The 21,312-nt window shown below is 41.5% G+C and overlaps 1 protein-coding gene across 7 annotated transcripts in view; it reads left to right on the top strand.

Moving 5' to 3' along the window:
* TRIO (trio Rho guanine nucleotide exchange factor) overlaps window positions 1-21,312 on the top strand; it is a 254,157-nt gene that overhangs the window by 198,692 nt on the left and 34,153 nt on the right. For all 7 annotated transcript variants that reach the window (XM_026077921.1, XM_026077922.1, XM_026077923.1 and 4 more), the window contains 2 exons: window positions 16,224-16,516; window positions 18,316-18,486. In XM_026077921.1, coding sequence (XP_025933706.1) covers window positions 16,224-16,516; window positions 18,316-18,486 — 464 coding nt within the window. The remainder of the gene's footprint in view (window positions 1-16,223; window positions 16,517-18,315; window positions 18,487-21,312) is intronic.

The raw sequence follows: 21,312 nt of genomic DNA, 5'->3' as shown, positions 1-21,312 counted from the left end.
TATTAACTATCTGGGGTCTGGTTTGAAGGAGGAAAGGTGGTTGTAGGAGTAGAGAGCGCTGTCATTTGTCTTTGAAGAAATACATTTATTACATTACTTAATATATTGGCAACAGATAGCTTAAAAGAATGTATATGAATCAAACTGGCTTTCTTTTTCCTCTTTCGTATCACTTTATGGTATATCAAGCCAAAGAAATAATTCATCCATAAAACAGGATGCTTTTACTATAGAGTAATTGTTAGCAAATGGCATCCAAGAGAGGATAAAGTGTCTCTGAGGACCGGACTCAAAGGATGCAGTGGGAGAGTCCAGTATTACTAATGGGTTGGTGTAATTCTTGGCCTCAATCCACCTCCACACTTTGAGAGTCTATTCTTTCAGAATACAGATGGAAGCTGTTAAGTATGTGCTGTGAGCTCTTTCCCATCTCCACCAAAAAGGAGCACGCAACAAAAATCCTCCTGCAGCTGAGCACATCCGTCAGCTGTGTGCTTACATGCTCGATGGTACTACTCACCTGACCTGCATGTCCTTCCTTGCTGTTCTTGCAGTTTCCAGGCTGCACAACTTGCAAGAGAGGTACCTGAAGGTGCTGTTTCAAGGTGGGCAAAAACCAAAACCCGAGTCAGCTACTGACAGCTTATTTCCCCTGGGCTGGCACGTGTGCTCCAGCTGCTTCAGCCCTAGCAATGGCATAGGCAGTTGTGCCAGCAGAAAACTCTGTACCCCCTCACTCCTCACACCCCTCAGAAAAAAGGTTTCAGATGTATGAGCTTGTGCAAGAGATGCGCTGATGTTCTTTCATAACTGTCTTTGCTGATGAATAATAAGGATCTAAAGATTTGAGGCACAGTATTTTTGCTCTGAGTGAGCTGATAAGATCCTTCTCCCAGTTATTCATGTTTTGATCTGAACTGCTCCTAATTTTTATCTCCCATAATTCAGACACATTGTTTCAGTGATTTGAAATTACCATGTTTGCATCCGTGTAACTGTCAGGTGAGTTACCTGCTTCATAAAATACGCCAGGATTCAGCCGCAGTGCAGATCAGATGTGTGTATGGAGCTGGCCACAGATTGCCTTCTGCCTCTGCTCCCTGGAAGGCTGCTTCCTCCACTCTGAATCCGTATAAGTACCGTATGAAAATTTGGGAATTTAAAATGGGTTTGGTGCCCCATAACATCTCTATTTCAAACCATCTACTCAACTCCTAGCTTTATAGATTTTTTTGAAAGAGTAAAAAGGAAAATGTAAGATATTCTGAAGGAAATGTAGTTAAATTTATAATGTGAACTTTATGTAATAAGGATTTGTAACACCATTTCCATAATAGGAAAAAAAGTGTGATTTTTTTAATATAAGCATTTTGGGGTTTTGTTAAGATGACTGCGTCTCTATATATCATTAATGAAGCATGTTCAGAATTTTTAAGTAGTCAAAAACTCATAGACTTAACTTGAAAAAAACGATGGAACCTGAGAAGTCAATACCACAAAGGTGTCCCAAGTGTAACAAAACGTCTGACACACAGAGCTTTGTATCATGCTTGAAAGTCTGTATCAAGAGAACAGACTGAACCTGAGCACAGCAGGAATGCACCAACTCCTATTTTCAAATTAATTTGTCTCGTGCTGTGTTACAGCTCTATTTTAAATGAATTACTTCAGTGAGGCAACAACATAAGAATGAGCTGTTGCTTTACATGATGGGGATGTCCTCTAGGTGCTCATTGCTAGGTGAATAATGAACGATTTGCTCGTAATCTCCCTTTGAACACGGCTGCAAGCAGCTGGAATGATGCTCTGAATTTGTCCATCAAGGCCTGCTCTACCTAGTGGAGGTAGTGAGAAGAAAGGAATTTAGATGGTGTAAGTATATGCCATCCTGCTTGGAAAGAAGGCATCAAAAACATCCTTCCACTGTAAAGACTGGCTTTCTTCACAGACAATAGTAAATATTTGTTAAACCATTTATTTTTTGTTTCCTAGGATCTGAGCATGGGACTGGGCACCTCTAATCAGTCTTCTTGAATGAGTGATTAAATAAAAATAACAAAGCATACCCCTAGACTCTTGGTGAAGTAATTTGCTCCAAGAAGAGAGCCTGAAAGAGATCAGCTGCCAGGGTGTGTTGTATGAGATGCTGGGGACTTGACCAAAAGTAAAACGTTGGGTTTTTTTTCAATAGAAAAGGGCACAGAAGATAATTAAATTCCTTATCTTGTTTCCTTCAAATAACTTCCCTTCCCCTCCCAAATTTAGTCTTAACAGTTGAGTCCATAACTTAAAAAAAAAAAAAAAATTACTGTGACAATAATTCTTGTATCTAAATTATTATTGACGATAATATTGAAATATTATTGAGATTCCCCGCCATGTGGCTAATTAAAGCGAAAAGTAAGAATTCTACCTTAGTGCCTTTCAAGAGAAGTGATGCTGCTGTTTTTCTTTCCCTTCTGTTTCTTTTTCCCCCTAGTCGGTTTTGGGCAGCTCTCCCCGGCTCCTATCACATCACTTCCCGGGGGTCACTCTGGCAGTACTGGCTGGGTGGGAGCTGGGCAGTGATGCTAGGAACCGAGCCTGAGATGGCAGAGTGGACGAGGCTGCTTGCGACAGCAGCTCTCTTCCGAGCCTTTGCTGGGAACAATTGAAGGAAACAAAAACAACAGAAAAGCGGCATGGCAAAATGTAGCACTTTCTTTTGCGATATGGGCTAGATCGTGCCAAAGGAAACCCAGCAATGCACATGTCATTCCTGAAGAGGCTGTGATCAGGTTAATGCACATGGCAAGGATAGATTCTTTTTCACAGTATTCAGTGTATTGTGATGTTCATATATTTTAGATAAAATGGTCCATTTTCCAATAATTGGTAGTTTACTTGTTTTGAAATACATTTATACAAGGGAGTTTTCTTTTTAATGCATTATCCTTTTAACTCATTCATCTTTATTCAATGTTGATGAAACTGGGGGGGGGGGGGCGCCTTTTTTCCCAGCCTCTTAAGACACTTTATCCTGACAAGGCATCCGTGCAGAGGTTTGCCATTATGACTTTTAATGGCTGTCAGCTGGCCAACTTTGGCTGTGAGGCTGTTTCTTTTAAAAAAAAAAAAAAAAAAATCCGGTGTGACCAACCTTTATTAAAATCACGTGTGCTCCTGTTGCTTTGCTCAGGTTACACTTCCAGGCAAAGATAAAAAGTTCAAAACCAGTTCCATTTCCAATTGCTGTCATCCAAGTCTGCTCTTGATAAGACAGTTAGTGAGCTGGGCTGGGCGGCGGAGGAAGCTGTCTGCCGTCACCTGCAGCTGGGCCAGGCGGGCGGGGAGCTGGGCCTGGCCGCAGGGCCTGAAGTGCGCTTGCTGCTGCCCCAGGTAGCATGTGAGGCAAATGGCAGCCTTCTGCGCTGCAGTGCAGTGTTAGGAAAACCAGTTTATAACACTAGATTCAATTAGATAAGGAGGAAATGTCTCTTTTATACAGTAATTTTGGAGAACAGATCTTCCATGGCTTCAGCCATTCCATCTTCCCTCCTGGCTCCCTTAATTGCCTTCTCAATTTATTTTTTTGAGGGCTGCAACAGTAAAACATTTGGGAAGGAAAAATGGCCAAAGCTGTTACAATAGCCCCAGAGCTAAACGTTATGAGGTTATTTTTATTAAGGTTGCGGCCGAGTTCCTGACTTGAGATGGATGTGTTTGCACAGCTGTTGCTAAAGCTGCGGCTGCAAACAATTGTCAGTTGTTTTAATGAACTCTTCTGCTTTGAATCAAGAGGATGAAAAAAAAAAACTGTTAAATTTGTTGGATTAGTACGTGTGTTTAGGTTAACATGTAACTGCACTAGGTAAAAAAAAAGTGGCAACATGAGCATTCTTTTAGAACAAGTAGTCTAATAATTTTTTTAAAACAATTAAATTGGATAAAACTATTTCTTTTGTGTTATTTGCTCCTGTAACTCAAGATTAGATACCGCCTCACTCACCGCGTATTGTTTCTCTATTTACAGTTGTCTTTACTAATAGCCTTGAAGATATGCTTAGCTATTATTATCAATATCTACCCTCTATGTTTCAAAGTATCTGTTTATTGACTTTTACCACACATATTCTTTTGATTTTACTAGCATTGTTGGAGTTGTTCTTGTGTGTCGGAATTTTTTTTATGCATTTGGAAGAGAGGGATGATAAACTACGTCTACTTCCATCTTTTGCTAAAAGCCAGATTCATTTGCAAGTATCTGGCAGAGGTTATACTTGCTCAGGTTTTTTTCAGTCTTCTGGCTCAGCAGCTATGCTGATTTTATGTATCACCCTTTTCTGAATTTCCCAATTATGAAGTTTGTTTTTATTGCTTATATTAGGGTGGTGGAGGTGTATTTCCTTCCTATTTGCTTGTGTATTCTGGATTTCAAAGGTGCACTAATAGAGCTGTGCGTTCCACGCTTGCTTTGGAGATCAGGCTTGCTCAAACTTTCTTGCAATAACAGAGTTAATATGCAGCCTTCCTGTTGGAGTGATGGAGGATGTTTTAAAATCTGCAAAGGATAAGTTCCTTCCTTTTGGAGACTTTGCCATGTGGGGCTTTTGCACGGGGCAGCATGACGTGTTGCTTTTAGGGATGTGTGAGATGATTATTGCTAATGCAATTCCTGCAGCCTTGCTTCTCTCCCTCCCCTCCCCCGTGTCTTGCTTTGCTTTGCTGTAGAGCTGAAGCCTTGCTGGAGGCATCTTTTTGCTTTTGGCTAACTACTCTGTTGCTTCTATTGATATGGATGTTTTTGTTGCATATCTGTCTGTTCATATCTCCTCCTTCTGGACTGATGGGCACAGTATATCAGGCAAATTGCTACACTACTTCATAACTGTGTTTCTATAGCTGGCACTTACTTTCATCCATTTCAGAGGGAAAAATTATTTTGCAGCACAAATTAAAGGAGCAGACAATAAAATCCTATGACTCAGATAAATACGGGCTATACAGTTGATAAAAACAGAAACTGCTTATCACAGATCTTGTATAAATAGTGATTCTTCTTTGCAGTACATGACGAGTAGCTCTCTGTAGCAACAAGGGAGATGCATCTTTGCTGGTATCATCGCACAGCATGGCTCTTCATCACACCCAGCGCACGTGAGACAAATGGCTTGTCAGCAGTCATGAAAACTTCGTCTGGTGTCTTGAGCGCCGGAGCAGGCTGCAAGCTGGGACCTGCGGTTTTTGCCCTCCCTGCTTCCCTCCTCAGCTGGCTCAGGCCTCCCGGCTCCCCACAAGCTCCCCTGCGAGTGTCATAACTTGGAGCGATTGGAAGCTGATGCTTCCACTGCTTAGTGGCTGTCATGTGCCACCTACCAGCTCCCTGGGCTGGGATCCTGGATGGATACACAGCAGTGCTAGTGGGGAGCCAGCGAGGGAAGAGTCTGTGGGCAGCTCTGTCCCGCACTAGGCTGAGCTTGGGGCAATAAAGCTGTGCTTAGACCAGAGCAGTTCCTGGGTCTCAGCTCCTGGTGCTTTCTTCCTTTTGGAGAAAGGAGTGGATGGGGCATGCCTATGTCTGACCTTTTTCTAATTTGGTTGTCTAAAAGTAGTTAAAGATTGCCCATGCAGAACATCTGGCAAAAAAAAAAAAAATATATATATATATATATATATGACTTTTTAAAATATATGTCACTCTGCAGTAAAGTGCAGTAAAGCTCCAAAATGCTCACACTTTGATAATGAGTGGCATAGTTGAGACTTCGAGAAGCATCTCAGTGAGAAATTGGATATAAAAGCCAGTGTTCAAAGGAAGCAGGAAAATTACATTGATGCTGTGGGGGAACTTGCTTTCTGATATAGAAAAACAGTTTTGGTTTGTTTTTGTTTTTTGTTTACTTGCAATTTTTTCTGCTTGCACTGGACCACAACTATTTAGTGAAAGAAGAGTGTCACCTTGATATTCTACAGTACAGTGTATATGTCAGCCCCAACCAGAGAATAAACTTGGTGGATAACTGATGAAGCTTTAAGTGAAAATCTTACCTGGTGCAGCTCCACAGATAGAGTATGATAAGTGTTCTCCTTCACAGTGATGTAAAATTATGTCACGTATCTGGCAGCACAGGCAAAATGCACAAGAACGCCTAACTGGTGGCCTAAGCTGGCCTGCAGAAATCCCCTGGAGATGGCGCATGGCAGGGAGAGAACTTGGCCTGAAATTTATAATGTGGGCTTCTGTTCATTAGTTCTATGAAAGCTTGCAAGTCCCTGTACGATTTGTGGTTTGTAGAAATGCACCCTAGCATTACTTCTAGGGCAAGATAATCATAGTAAAATGATGAGTGCTTGCTTTCATCTCTGGAGAGATAATAGAGGATGGCTTATTTGTTGCACTTGATGGAGTTAAGTGCAGAGTATGAGGACTTGACTGCCAAACTATAACTGATGTCTTGTCCTTGACATGTCCTGCCAGGCACGTGGATGGAGTTGTCCCAGATTCAGCAAGCAGGTGGCCAAAAGAATTGATACGTTAGATCAAGACGTTGCTTGTTAATATGTAAACTACATGTGAGGAAGCTGAGATTAATCTTTTAAAAGCTTGTGGTTTTCACAAACTGTAAAACTGAATCTCAGCAGTGTAACTTCTAATACTTACTACTTGTGGTGTGAAATATATTTCTTCTCAGAAGAGAATAACAGCTTACTGGAAAGAATGAAATGCTCCACTAAGTACACTGTCCCCTTCTATAGTGCTGCCTTGCCCTTGCAGTAATATTCAAGATAGAGGTTTGGGTTTCTGTATCCCTGTGGTCTGAATTCCAGGGAGTGCAAACAGAAATACTTCTGTTCACTTGGGAAAGTTTTTTTTACTGGCACAGTATCACACCTTTTTCCTGCTTAAAAAAAAAAAGCAACATGAATGCAAAACTGTCCAGCAATCATGAGAGGAGGATTTTTTGCATCTAAATTTTGTTAGTGTTTAGTTTACAGCTAACAGTGACATGTTTGTAGCTCTCTGTGTATGCAAGCAATGATGCATGTGGAATTATTACAGTTCAAAGATAAGACCTTAATTTTCAACTGAGTAGGAACGCAGGAGAGGATATTCCAAAAAAAAGTAAGAATCATGAAACAGTAGTAAGATAAAAATGTATTAAACCCTTCAGGCATATGCCAGTAATTTTCTAACTCATGCATATTATGATCCTTTTTCACTTGGTCAGAGATTTTCTTCATTCCTCCTCTGTTACAAATACGTATATTGGGTGACTTTTCTCAATTTCGGTAAGACCTTTGGAAGTTATGAAGATGACAACCTCTCTTTCAGGGCAGGATTAATTGCAGACAATATTGTGGGGCTGCTCTGTGTCTCATTCTCGTTAAGAGAATCTGAATCTAGCCTCGAGCTTAGAGTGTCAGTGTATTTGATGTTAACACAGTCAGCTTTTGATGACTTGGAAGACTGTTTGTTATTGAATACATTTAACTCCAAGTGCTCTGGAATGGTATTCATAACAGTCGCAATTAATACAGATAAATAGTTAATCTGGGAAGATATGCTAAGGAATTGAACTATTTTCATCTGTCCACACACACACTGAAAATGTTACAAAATATATTTCAACATAGTGCGTAACTTGACATAAAAAGCAAGGAAGACTTGCTGAGCAAAGATGAATAGTGAGTGTGTTTTTTCCACTCAGAATACGAATGCGATTGAAGTATGTTCTGTATGTATTGAATAATAACTTTCCTACATTTTGTGATTTTTTTTTAATAGTTTTCCTGAAAGTCATTGCACTATCTTTATATCATAAGCAAAACTCATGCCTCCCAAAGAGCACAGGGGAAATTCCACATCTGTGAGCCCAATAAAAATAGAGCTGCGTTGTCTTTAAATTGTAGCTGCTTTTATGGTGGCTTGTTAAAGCTGAAACACATCTAATGTCCTTTGATGTGTATTCCAGTATTGGTTTACAAAAAATATTCAGTGCGGGTAATCTAAAGAGGATACTCAGCAGGAGAGAAGTAAAATTCTTGCCATGTACAAAAGTTCTGCATGGTTTCAGGCATGGCAGATTGATTGCCTCTTGCTCCAAAAGCTAGCCAGAGGCAGAAGCTATGCATGGGTTTCTCCTTGAATAAAATAAGCCTTCTCTCCTTCAAGCTTTCTCCATCTCATCTAATAACTAAATCATGACCGTATACTCGGGTGGGGTTTTATGGGCTTCTGTCATGAGATCTTGTAAACAATTTTTGCTTCTTCTGGTGGAACATTAGCTTGGTTCAGGTTGGGGCATGTTTGTCTGTAGCTAGATATGGGCTTGGGAAATCACTGAGCAGTAGCTGTTTCCCATTTATACATTAAACTAGCAAGGAAGTACATCAGCGTAGATTGTGTCCCCTGTTTTCTGAATCAGTGGATGGCTCTGGTCCCCAAACATTTGTAAGCTACTTGCTACAGATCTGCCTGATGAGCTGGGTAATTGCTGTGTATGATGGGTTTTGTGGGCTCTTGGGTCCTGAAAGTCCCCAGGGGACAGCAGGCCTGTGGAGGGGACCCGCCAGTCAGGGCTTGCTTCATTCCATGTCCCATGACTGTTTTGTAGTCCAGAGAGAGCAAATTTTTCTGTTTTGGGGCTTGCAGCATTTAGATGGTGCAGAGAAGGCATCACGTAGGCTCGATTTGATCCCCTAGGTAAGTGGGGGGTTTGTAGCCCCTTGCTCTCCGGTAGATACTAAAACTCCCAAAACTGCAATATGGAAATAGTTAATACAAAGCAGAGTCTTTCAAGTCATCAGCTAGCTCAACATGGCTGATTTATTTTTTAGGGAAAAAAATGGTTTATTAATCACAGATGTGCATGTTTCTAGTGTTAGGAAAGCTGAGAGTAGAATGAATGTTCCCATTTCCCTTCAAGTTTGAAGAATTTGTCTGTTCATTTGTCTGTTCATTGGAGGTAACTTTATCTGCTAGTTTGAGGGGATCAGAACCCATGCTGCCTGCCCTGGTTCTTTAACTTCCAAACTATATTTATGGACTCTTGGGGAACTCTCTGACCTCACCAACAGAGTAACATATGTGGTTTTACCCCAAGAGAAGTGGAAATTAAATGCCTTCTCTTATTGTGGCTGTGAATTATAAAACAAAGCCCAATTGTTAGGTTTTTTTAAATTTGTCATTGAATTACAAAGCTGCAGGAGTGACTGTGCTTCAGTAGATAGTGATTTTATTAAATTTGATGGTTTCTTTTGGGATTGGTGAAGCTATGAGTGATTGTTACATATTTGGGGACCTGTCCCGTTGGCCCCCACAATGGCCATCTGTTGCATTTATCTGTTTCTAAAAGGGAATTTGACACTCACTAGAAAGTTTACTGTATTTGAAACATAGTTGGGGTTAGCATACCCCAAATTTAATCCATCTGGTTTGGTTTTTAAAGTCCATGCTATTCTTGGTTTAATTTTGAATACTCCTTTTTTCCTCTTAGTCTTTTTAGTGATAAAATATTCTTGAGCAGCCCTAGAAAAACAATTTGCTATGTAGTCATAAAGGAAACGAGGCCAACTTGAGTGTAAATATTCCCAAGCAGGGTAATCAATCAAACTGAGTATGTGTCGCTAATTATGTAGAAAAATATGGTATATAGTGATGGGCCAGGGGGGAAATAAGACACACCTATGCGGCTTTTCTCACGGTGAAGGTTAAAGGTCTTCATGTGCTCTTGAAAATGCCTGTATTGGATATTGATGTGACCTAACATTTGGGTCTGGCAGTGCATCTACTCAAATGTATGAGCCTGAGCACCTAGATTTTTCCATGACTGTGCCCAACTATTTTAACCCTTGGTTTGGAAAAGTGATCTGCCAAGTAAACATGTAGGAGTAAGAATTGCAGAATCTGGGCTCTCGTGAGCTGGGATGGGATGTCAGAACGGACTTGTGGATGGCAAAGCGTCCCGACAGAAAAACACTTCCGTGGAATATTTGTACTGAGTATTAACATTGATCCATAAGATTGTTGGGGTGTGTTATGCAAATGCAAAAGGGGGAGGGGGAATCAGGTCTGGTCTCTGGAGAGAGCAGTGGGTTGATTATTTCATTTGGGTTAACATAGATGATTATTTTTCTAATGCTACTTTTTTGTGTTACAAAATAAAATATTGAAATTGATGCATATATGACAATCCAGTATTTTTATTGACTTTAAGCTTTTCCTTCTCCCACAGTGCTTTCATGTTGAAAGAACTGATTCTTTTGCTTTTTTTTTTCTTCTRCTGAAAAGAAACCAAGTAAGAAAGAACATCAGCAAAGTGGAATAGTGCTATCATTTTGGTGTACTCCTTACACTTTGTTCACTTTTATGATTCCCTGAATACTTAATAAAACTTTAGAAGTACTTCACATTAAATCGTGCAGGCAAGAAGATGAGATGCAATTACCAACTGCACACAATATGAAAACTAATGCTGTGTAGGAGGGTATGACTGAAGTATGTGCTGTGAAACGTGTCTGGCTAATGTTGTTTTTTCTCTTAGATCCTCTTCACTTGCAATAAAGTGTATGCGTTTCTTCCGGCTCTCTTCCCTCCCCCTGCCCACAGGCTGTTGCCTGGCTTGGTTGAGGAGTAAGAGAGGCACAGCAAAAGTGTGGTTGGGCAATAGTACTGTTCTCCCACAGTTTCAGGGCTCTGCTCGGGTTGCTTGGTTTTACAAGAGAATGAGTAGCCAATAAAAGTGTTGGCTGTTGAAAGGATGGGGGAGAATCTGAGGAGGTGGACCACAGTTTGGACTAAAAAAAAGGAAAAGTTTTTATTAACTATAGGCATTTTAGATGGTTAGGGACAAGCCGGCTTATTTAAAAATAAATCTTATGCAACAAGTTACCACAGACTGCTGTTTTTCTTATTTAGGAAGGAGTAACTGTAGAGGAAAAAATGCAAYGGATAGAAAAGTATGGAATGGTTAATACATAGGGAACTTCAGTGTGAAGGCTTAATAATTGCATTTCTTTTATAAACAAGAAAAAGTGCTCTATTTTATTTGTAGAAGGAGTTTGTATGGACTGTCACTAGGACTTGAAAAATACGTACAAACAAAAGATAAACTTGGCTGAGCAATGATAACATTGTCTAGCTTGGGAGTCTTTAAAAGAAAGCATTTAGTTTGTGCTTRAAGAAACTTATTTGCAAGAACACCAGCACTGCTTTCTGTTCTTCTGTCTTCCATTAGTGGAGTAGCAGAAAAATATATATTGAAATACCCATATATTGATGTTTGCTTTGATTTTTGAAATAAAAAATTAAAAGATGCATGATACAGTAAAGGTAAATCTGAGTTGGGTAAAAGGGCAGTCAAGCTAACTTCTTACAAAGGTTTAATAGGAGATTGTTTGGATCCCTAGGGAGGGATTGAAGATGGTTGGGAAGTATTTTGTTTCGATTTTTTTTTTTTAATGAGCAGACCACTGTATTAAAAAAAAAAAAAAAAAAAAAAAAAGCTGTTGTGATGTGAATGCTGATGGCTAGTAGGCTTGCTTTTCTTACGTATGTACTAAGGAGCCTTAAGAAGTAATCCATGGGACTGGAGGGGTCCTCAGATGACAAGTTGGAAACTATTGTTGTAGATAATTAATTGCTTCCTTATGTTTCCTGCCTGACCAAGAGAAGTGTGGTAGTTCTGGAGCACCAGTAGCCCAGGATTTGGAGACAAAGCTGAGTGGTGTAATTATGCAGGTGCTTTTTTATATTAGGTATTACTTAAGGCCTTGAAACCAAGTTAACGGCATCACAGAAAGTCAGCTTAGACGTGTGCAGCACAATTGAAGCAGTGGCTAGAAAATAATTTTACAGATGCATCCTGATTGAGGGTGACTTGCTTCAAAGTGTTAGCGGCTAGCTTGTTGGACTGAAGGCGTGCTTTGTCATGAAGTTTATCTTATTCTTTTATTTTATGGAAGCATGATGAAAGTGTTGGTTAATAGCAGTTACTGCTATGTATGTGTTCACACAATGTAACATACAGGAGATTTTAGCATCAGAGCCAAAGTATTTTAATGGTCATATGCCTGCTAATGGAGGTGGTTTGGGTTTTATTAAAACAAAGAAAAAAGTTGATGTACAGCCTGATAGGTCACAAATCTGTATTCCAAGGAAAGGATGCTAGTATTTCTATTCCTTTTTTTCCTCAATAGTTTGCATTCTTTGAGATAAGCCTCTTGAACAACTTGAAGGAAAAATGAAAAGTCTTATTACCTTCCTGTTCCATGTCCCTTTTGCCACCTCAGTTGTGGCTTCTAAGCCGTAATTTGCACTTAGTGCTCTGTGGAAGCAGTGCAGCCTCACATACTTCTGTGTAGATCCAAGGCACTTGGGCATCTGCAGTGAAATCTATTGCTACAAGATCATGACCACATTATCCTACAAAATTTAAACTCTGTCTGGTTAGATTGGCAATATGTCTCTTATGGAGAAGCTGCCTGAAGAGCTGACCTGCCCATCTGTGTCAAACTTCAAGGAGGAATGCAAATGCTGCATTTAATTCCCAGCAGCAGAAAGATTCAACAAAACATTATTTATGTCTTCCTTATATAAACTGATCTATCTACAATAGTGCAAACACAGGAAAAAAAGTATACTTGACAACCTAGCAGGGCCTTTTAAAAACACTAATGGTAGATAATATTCATAGGAGTGGTGTTAAGCAAATGTGCCTAAAAATAGTATGTTTTTAGGAAAAGAGTATTGTTGGGGGAAAAAGCACTGCGTTGGATTGGGGAAAAAATATATAGTCTAGCAATAGCTCACCCCATGGGTGTTTATCATAAGCTTACTATCTAAGTGACTGGAGCTTCGGTGGGAAAGTAATATTGACGTCATGCACATGTAACTATGGCTTGGGAAAAATATATCCTTTGTTTGACTACAGAATTTCAGGCACTATCATGCAAAGAAATACTGCTGATCCTGAGATTTGAGCAAATGGGCTTTTAAATAGCTTTTTTTAAAAGAGCTTTCAGAAAAATAAAGCAAAAGAAACATATTTAACAGTTCTCTTGATTCTTCTTCCTCCTTTCCCTAGGATGGGGGAAATAAATAATGAAATTAATTACAGTGTTTCTAATACTCTTGGGATTTGCAAAATTTTACTCATCTCATTGAGGCTAAATTTTTGGCTCTTCATGTCCATGCTCAAGCCAGTACACATTAAAAGATTAAACAGGCATGTTTTTCTGTATAGTTAAATGACATATTGAATTTATACTCCACTACCAAATGAGTGGCAACAATGCTAAATATGAATATATATTTGGGTCAGGAGGTATGCACAGCCACCTAATGAATTACAGAACAGTTGAGGCTGGAAAGGTCCTTTAAAGATCATCTAGTCCAACCCCCTTGCTCAAGCAGGGTCACCTAAAGCATGTTGCCCAGGATCCTGTCCTGAAAGTTTTTGACCGTCTCCAAGGATGGAGATTCTACAAGCTCTCTGGGTAACCTGTTCCAGTGCTCAGTCACCCTCACAGTAAATAAGTTTTTCCTCATGTTCAGCCAGAACTGCCTGTGTCTCAGTTTGTGCCYGTTGCCTCTCATCCTGTCACTGGGCACCACTGAAAAGAGTCTGGCCCCGTCCTCTTGACACTCTCCCTTCAGATATTTAAAAGCATTGTTAAGATCCTCCCTCAGTTTTCTCTTCTCTTCTCTAGGCTGAACAACCTGAACGCTCTCAGCCTTTCCTAATAGGGGAGATGCTCCAGTCCCTTCATCTTAGTGACCCTCTGCTGGACTCCTTTCAGTAGCTTCATATCTCTCTTATACTGGGGAGCCCAGACCTGGACGCAGCACTGCAGGTGTGGCCTCACCAGGCCTGAGTAGAGGGGGAGGATCACCTCTCTTGACCTGCTGGCAATGTTCTTCCTAATGCATCACAGGAGACCATTGGCCTTCTTGGCCACAAGGGCACATTGCTGGCTCATGGTCAACTTCTTGTCCACCAGCACTCCCAGGTCCTTCTCTGCAGAGCTGTTCTCCAGCAGATCAGCCCCCAACCTGTACTGGTGCMTGGGGTTAYTCCTYCCYAGGTGCAGGACCCTGCMCTTGYCTTTGTTGAACTTCAGGAGGTTCCTCTCCGCCCACCTCTCCAGCCTGTCCAGGTCTCTCTGAATGGCAGCACAGCCCTCTGGTGTATCAGCCACTCCTCCCAGTTTTGTATTGTCAGCAAACTTGCTGAGGGTGCACTCTGTCCCTTCATCCAGGTCATTGATGAAGAAGTTGAACAAGACTGGACCCAGGACTGACCCCTGGGGGACATCACTAGCTACAGGCTTCCAACTAGACTCTGCGCCACTGATCACAACTCTCCGAGCTCTGCCATTCAGCCAGCTCTCAATCCACCTCACTGTCTGCTCCTCTAGCCCGTACTTCCTCAGCTTTCCTCCGAGGATTCTATAGGAGACGGTGTCAAAATCCTTACTGAAGTCAAGGTAGACCACATCCACTGCTCTCCCCTCATCTACCCTGCCCAGTCATTCTTGAGAAGGCTCTCAGGTTGGTTAAGCCTGAGTTTCCCATGTGAGTCCATGCTTACTACTCCTGATCTTAGCTTGGAGAAGAGAAGGCTGAGAGGAGATCTTATCAACGTGTACAAGTATCTGAAGGGAGGGTGTCGAGAGGATGGGACCAGACTCTTTTCAGTGGTGCCGAGCGACAGGACGCGAGGCAATGGGCACAAACTGAAACACAGACAATTCCATCTGAACACGAGGAAAAACTTTTTCACTGTGAGGGTGACAGAGCACTGGAACAGGTTGCCCCGAGAGGTTGTGGAGTCTCCTTCTCTGGAGATATTCAAAACGCGCCTGGATGCAGTCCCRTGCAATGTGCTCTAGGTGACCCTGCTTGAGCAGGGGGGTTGGACTAGATGATCTCCAGAGGTCCCTTCCAACCTCAGCAATTCTGTGATTCTGTGACCGCTTTCTTATCCTTCATGTGCTTGGAGAGGTGTCCAGTATGAGCTGTTCTATCACCTTTCCAGGGATCGAGGTGAGGCTGACTGGCCCTGGCTCCTCCTTCTTGCCCTTTCTGAAGACTGGAGTGACATTTGCTTTCTTGCAGTCCACAGGCACCTCTCCTGATCACCATGACCTTTCCAAGATGATTGAGTGACCCTGCAATGGCTTTGGCCAGCTCCCTCAGCACTYGTGGGTGTATCCCATCAGGGCCAATGGGCTTGTGTATGTCCAGTTTACTTAAGTGATCCCTAGCCCGATCCTTCTCCACCAAGGGAACGTCTTCCTTTCTCCAGACTTTCTCCCTGGTCTCCAGGACCTGGGATTCCTGAAGGGTTGGTCTTACTGGTAAAGACTGAGGCATACTGCAGGCTTTCAGTATCTCTACCTTTTCTGTATCCTTTGTCACCAGGGACCCTGCCCCTTTCAGCAGTGGGCCCACATTTTCCCTAGTTCTCCTTTTGTTCCCGATGTATTTAAAGAAGCCCTTCTTGTTGTCCTTGACATCTCTTGCCTGGTTAAACTCCAAATGGGCCTTGGCCTTCTTGGCCCCATCCCTGCCTACTCAGACAACAACCCTAGATTTCTCCCAGGTGACCTGTCCCTGCTTGCACCTTTTATACACTTCCTTCTTCTGTTTGAGTTTTGCCAGGAGCTCCTCATTCATCCATGCAGGTCTCCTGCCCCCTTTGCTTGAATGCTTGACTACTGTAAGCCTATCAACTGTGCTTGTGTGTGGGTGGCCACTTACAGTATGAAGCACTGATAGTTGTGGTGGTGTTGAAGGCCAAGGTACTTCTAAGTAATTTGGGCATTTCTCGAGTCTTTAAAATAATATTCTGTTAGCGTCCATAAAAGTGCCCCAGTTGTGTCTTGTATTGAACATAGTAAATTGCAGGTCATCTTCGGGAGATTAGTGCAGACTTCTAACATGGCTTATAGTTCCCCCATATTTTCCATATAGTTTCAAGTGGCATAAATAGTTGGCAGGCATACGCTACTAGTTTCGATAAGCAGTGATGTGATCTACAGTGCTTAACGCTATGTTACCAATCAGCAGATTACATCTGTCTTTGCCTTGCAGGAGGCAGTAACGCCTTTTGGACTTTCCCTGGGACAAACGGGTGGGGGGAGTGGTTACACAAATGGATTATTACTATGCGTGTTCTTTGCCTTGCTTTTTTACTTATCAGTATTTCCCCTTTAAAATGTTCACCTTGTTCTTTTCTCAGACTCCCTTTCAGTCTCCAGTAATGATGCCAGTCCTCCGGCTTCAGTAACATCACTTCAGCCCCACATGATAGGTGCACAGAGCTCCCCGGGCCCCAAGCGTCCTGGCAACACTTTGAGAAAATGGCTTACCAGTCCCGTGAGGCGTCTTAGCAGTGGAAAAGCAGATGGGCATGTCAAAAAACTGGCCCATAAGCATAAGAAGAGCAGAGAGGTTCGCAAAAGTGCGGATGCAGGCTCTCAGAAGGACTCCGATGATAGTGCAGCAACCCCACAAGATGAAACTATTGAAGAGGTAAGTGTTCAGGATAACTTCCTTGTGGTATGTTCCTGGGGATGTGTTTTCAGGTTATATCTTTTGGATAACAAATATAACAAAAGACTTGTTTTTGTGTCTTTGCCACAGCTAAATGTGGTCAAGTAAAAGCTGTCTCCTCAGTTGACTCTGCAGCAGATGGGACTAAGTGGCATATGACACATATTACTCATGCTTGATGACTGCTGTTCCCTGCTTAAATCCTCTGCCAGGCATAGTATGTGCTCTTCAGTACTGAGAGCTTTAGTAAAGTTCAGTGGAGAAGGAACTCTAGTTTAAGAACAGAAGTGGGAGAGGAAAAAGCTGTTCTTTGGCTTGGCTTTTTTATTCCACTGAAAAGAAGCAGCCCTGTGAATAAAAGTGGTTCATGTTTTGGGAATAATCAGATCATTTTGTATTTCCCTTTCTTCTCTTGCTGATAGATCTGGGAGGATACAGGGAGAGCTTCTTAACTGCTTAAAGCTGTATTTATGCCTTGAGCAAGAGTTAGAGCACAGAAAAATTATTGGTCCTCCAAATCAAAGGGTAGTTACCATCAGTTAAATAATAAACGTCAGTTTTCATTAGAGGGGAGGAAATGGTGAACTAGTACAGATTTGCCACCACGGACATCTACTGAAGATTTCTCCTCCTCCCATAAATGCGCATGTCCCCCTAAGTCTGGAAGTCATATATGAGCAGAGTCTGCATCCAGTTAGGCACAGATCAAGCCAAACTCTTTCCTGTTATGAACCTATAGCTCAGGTTGAAATGAACGGCATCCTCCTGCTTCCAAGGGTGCAATCACTTGAACACCACACCATCATTCCTTTTTACTTGACCTGAATCTGGCTAGCAGTTTTGATGGTTGCTGTATAGCAAACTGGTCTCAGATGCCCAATAAACTTTTTTTACTTTTTTTCTTGCTCCTGGCATGTTTTGCTGCAAGCTTGGAAACAGTGAAGTTATACTTTGTAAGTAGGAAGAGAAAAGACCAGAGGCTTGGCAGCATGGTGAAGTGGGAGATATGGTTTGGGAAAGAACATTAGCCTCTGTCCTTGAATGTCAGGCCGTACAAAGCAACCCAACTGCATGGTGCAGCTGCAGCATTGTTTGGGAGGTAACCATTATTCTGCAGTTCTGAGAGTAAGGAAGAAGCTAAGGCTTCTGCCTTAAAGCGAGGAAAAAACAAGGACCATTTATTCCTTTAAAGATAGTAAGATTATCCTTTAAGGTCAGTTGCATTAAGCTATGGGTAATGGAAATCATAGTTACTTGTATAGTTGGTAGAGCTGCCTTTCAACACAACTTTAATAATACAAGCGGTCTGCTTGCACTACTTTAAAGGGTGGAGAGGGGGAATTCAGAAAGGATGATTTTCAAAATCCTTCATGTTGTAATAGTTTTTTATAGTCTTCAAACATTTTATTAGGAGGGCTGATATTTCAGATACAACGTTCTTGCGTTTCTAAGTGAGAAGAATACAGCTCGTATTTTACTGAGCTGAACTTGGCATGCAAGCACTGCTTTGGTAACACTTCCCTGGAGTAAATTTCAAACTGAATGCCTGGTTCTCAGTATCTCAATCCATCTGCTTTTACCAAACACTGGAAAAAAAGGAAGTCATCTTTGGCATCTGCTTTTTCGTCAGTTGAGAAGTTGAACTGTGCAGGATCATCTCGACTTGTCAGCAAAAAGATGAATCTGCAGAACAGACTTGTTTAAGACAACCTTCTAGTTAACTAGCTTCGCACTGTTGAGGAGGTTACAAAGCTTGAATGTTTTGCTCTTATTTGCAGAGAGGTCGGAATGAGGGGCTGAGCAGTGGCACTCTCTCCAAGTCATCATCTTCAGGCATGCAGAGCTGTGGAGAGGAAGAAGGTGAAGAGGGAGCGGACGCTGTACCGCTGCCACCTCCCATGGCAATTCAGCAGCACAGTCTTCTCCAACCAGACTCACAGGATGACAAGGTAGGAAGGAAAGCAGGGAAGGGTTCTCATGTTGAAATAACCTCTCTTCGCCCAAATCTTTCTTTTGTTTCCAGAAGTCTCTGTAATGTAGGTATTATACCTTTATGATAGACAGAAGTAATAACTGTGCTACTTTAGACAACTTGAAAAAAATTTGCTGTGGAAAGATTGTGAATTAAATGCATCTCTATTCTAAATGTACAAGTGCAGAAATTTGTATACAAATACTTTAAAGGTAGAAATGGGCAGCTTTGTGTGTGTGCAGGCCTATTTTACATCTGTTTAACAGGTGCCATATTTAGTGTTTGAACTTTTGTTTTACAATCATACCTTTGGGCATTTAGGTTAAAGTATTATATGCAAGGAAAGTCTATCTGGAGAAATTACCTGTTGTTCATTGGAGACCTTTTTAGATCATAGACTATTCACCATACCTTTCTATTTTTGCTAAACTCAGTTCTGGGGAGAAAAAAAAAGTCTGCGTACATACATGAGCAGAAAGAGTTGTTCACATTGACTCTAAGGTCAAAACTACCTTGACTATACAAGTGTACTGAGAGGTTAATATCCAAATAGAGATAGTCCAACTATTCTTTACAAATAAAGCCACGTTAAAACTGAGGGTAAAAATTTCCAAACAGCAATTAAATTCTGGATATAGGTAGTAACTGTGTGAAGGAGACCTTATTTACATATAAACTTTGACATTCATACATTGAGAGAGTTTTATTCAATTTTCAACATAGTCAAATGTTTAAGGACAAGTATCAAGCCTAGAAATGGAGGATTTTAGAATGGAAACAGTCTGGAGTTCTACAGCAGATACATTCTTATTTTCTCCCCGTTTTGCTCCTTAAAATTTTCAACCATTGTAATCTATAGCGTGAACTCATTGTTAGTGAATTTTGTGGGTGGTTACTTGCTGTTTTGAGTGAGGCAGATGTTTTTGACAGCTTTGGCTTATCTTGTTGACAGGTTTGGGTTTTTTTTTTCCCTTTATCCCACTGTCTTTTGGTGGGGATCTCAATCATCCCTGAAACTGTCACTTGTAGGATCAAAACGTCTGGCTTCCATGCTCTGTGTATTTATTTCCTACATGTTTTCTGAATTGGAAATGTATAATGCGTGAGTTCGTGGACTAATATATTGGGAAATATTTCTGAAACAAAACAAGAAAAAAAGACATTTTAAAATCTTGTCTAGCTTCAGAATTGAGAGACTATTTCATTGCTAGAAAATAATAATCTTGTTTGGAGGTTTAGAAAGAGAGTACAACTAACGTTGGTGAAAACATGTTAAAGTTTCTATTGCTAAGCTGCCATATTTGCATATCCCTTCAGTGGTATTAAAAGCTGATAGAAAGCCTTATAAAAAATTCTCCAGGTGAAAATTGCTTTTGCTTATATAGTTCTTTTCACACAGCAAGAACAGTCACGTGAAGGACTATGCTTATAAGTCAGTGTCCACTCACTTTTGCATTTCTAGGGCAAAGTCAGATCCTTAAGACCACTCAGTAAGAGCCTTTGAGTAGCTTTCAACACCCAGTAGGTTTTAATTTCACTTCTTGAAAGGTTAATGTGTGCCCACTCCAGTAAAAACATGATGGGGCAATTTTTAAAGTAGCTTAAACTTCATTGTAGAGAAGACTTCAAAGAAGTTAGTTAAAATTTGGTATAGTTAATACTGTACCATGGTTTTTCAAAATATGTAAATCGTGGTTCTTCTGAGGTCCATTGCTTTGGTGTGATGTCTGTCCTACTGTGTGGTAGGAGGCAGAAAGGTTCCGTCGTGTGGCAGCCTGGGAGTTTGCCTGGGCTTTCTTGAAGCCCACACATCAAGAGACACCACCAGTTTCCAGTACCTAAAGCGAATGTTTTATGGGAATGCAAAGCCAAAAGCCAGAGCTGAGTTTCACCTAGCAGAACTCAGCTAGCTCTATGGATGGAGTTACTCATTAATAAAAGGCTTGGGGACAAATCCCCTCTTGTCTGCCTTCTGGGTGGAGTCCTCCTTCACATTCCTGCCGTGCTTGGTGGTTTCTTGGGCTGTTCGGTTCCTCTGGCTCCCCAGGAACGTCTCCTCCTTTCCATGACCTCAGTGGCTTGGCTTCAGGGCTGTGCCTTGCTGCAAGACTTGCTTTCTCCTCAGGCCTTCTGGGCTACGCTCACACTGGAAACTCCCCACTGCTGGCTCTTTCCTCCCTGACCAACCCCTGTGGGCTTGAGCAGCTCCTCACACCTGCGCACACTCCAGTACTCCCTCCTCCTCTCCTTGTTTTCTGGAGAGAGGCTGTATTCTGCTCCTGGAGCATATCATCCAGAAGAGGGTCAACAGGCAGGTTTCCTCCACAGCCTGGCCTCACCATCTTTATGGTATAATATACGCTATACCTACCTGAGCTGGAAACAAAGCAGTTCTGAAGCTCCACCAACTGTCACACTCCATATACTCTCATGGAGCAATAACTGAGAGGAGGGACCTTGACCAGAATCAGATTGCAGCCCTGCCTGTGTTCTGTAAGGCTGAATTCAGCTCTACATCCAAAGTAAAAACCTGCGTACAGGCATGGTTTTCAAAAACTGGGTTTTCACATCCAAATCAGGAGCATAAGGTTGCCTAAAAGACACATGAGCTGTGGGATTGCTCAGTTTTTTGTGTGCATGCAAACATCATGTGCTAGGCCATGTTGATTTGTCAAATATCACTAAATAACATGACCGTTTTCTCCCATAAGAGCTCACCTGCACAGTATGCATTCCTCTGTTCAGTAGAATCATTGTGCACTTCATGGATTTGCATTTGATGGCAGTTTACAAGTTGTTTGCG

Source organism: Apteryx rowi, unplaced genomic scaffold, assembly GCF_003343035.1.
Source record: "Apteryx rowi isolate R43461 unplaced genomic scaffold, aptRow1 scaffold_469, whole genome shotgun sequence".
Lineage (NCBI taxonomy): Eukaryota > Metazoa > Chordata > Aves > Apterygiformes > Apterygidae > Apteryx > Apteryx rowi.
Note: the sequence above shows the minus strand (reverse complement) of the source record. Positions and strands in the feature narration are given on the sequence as shown.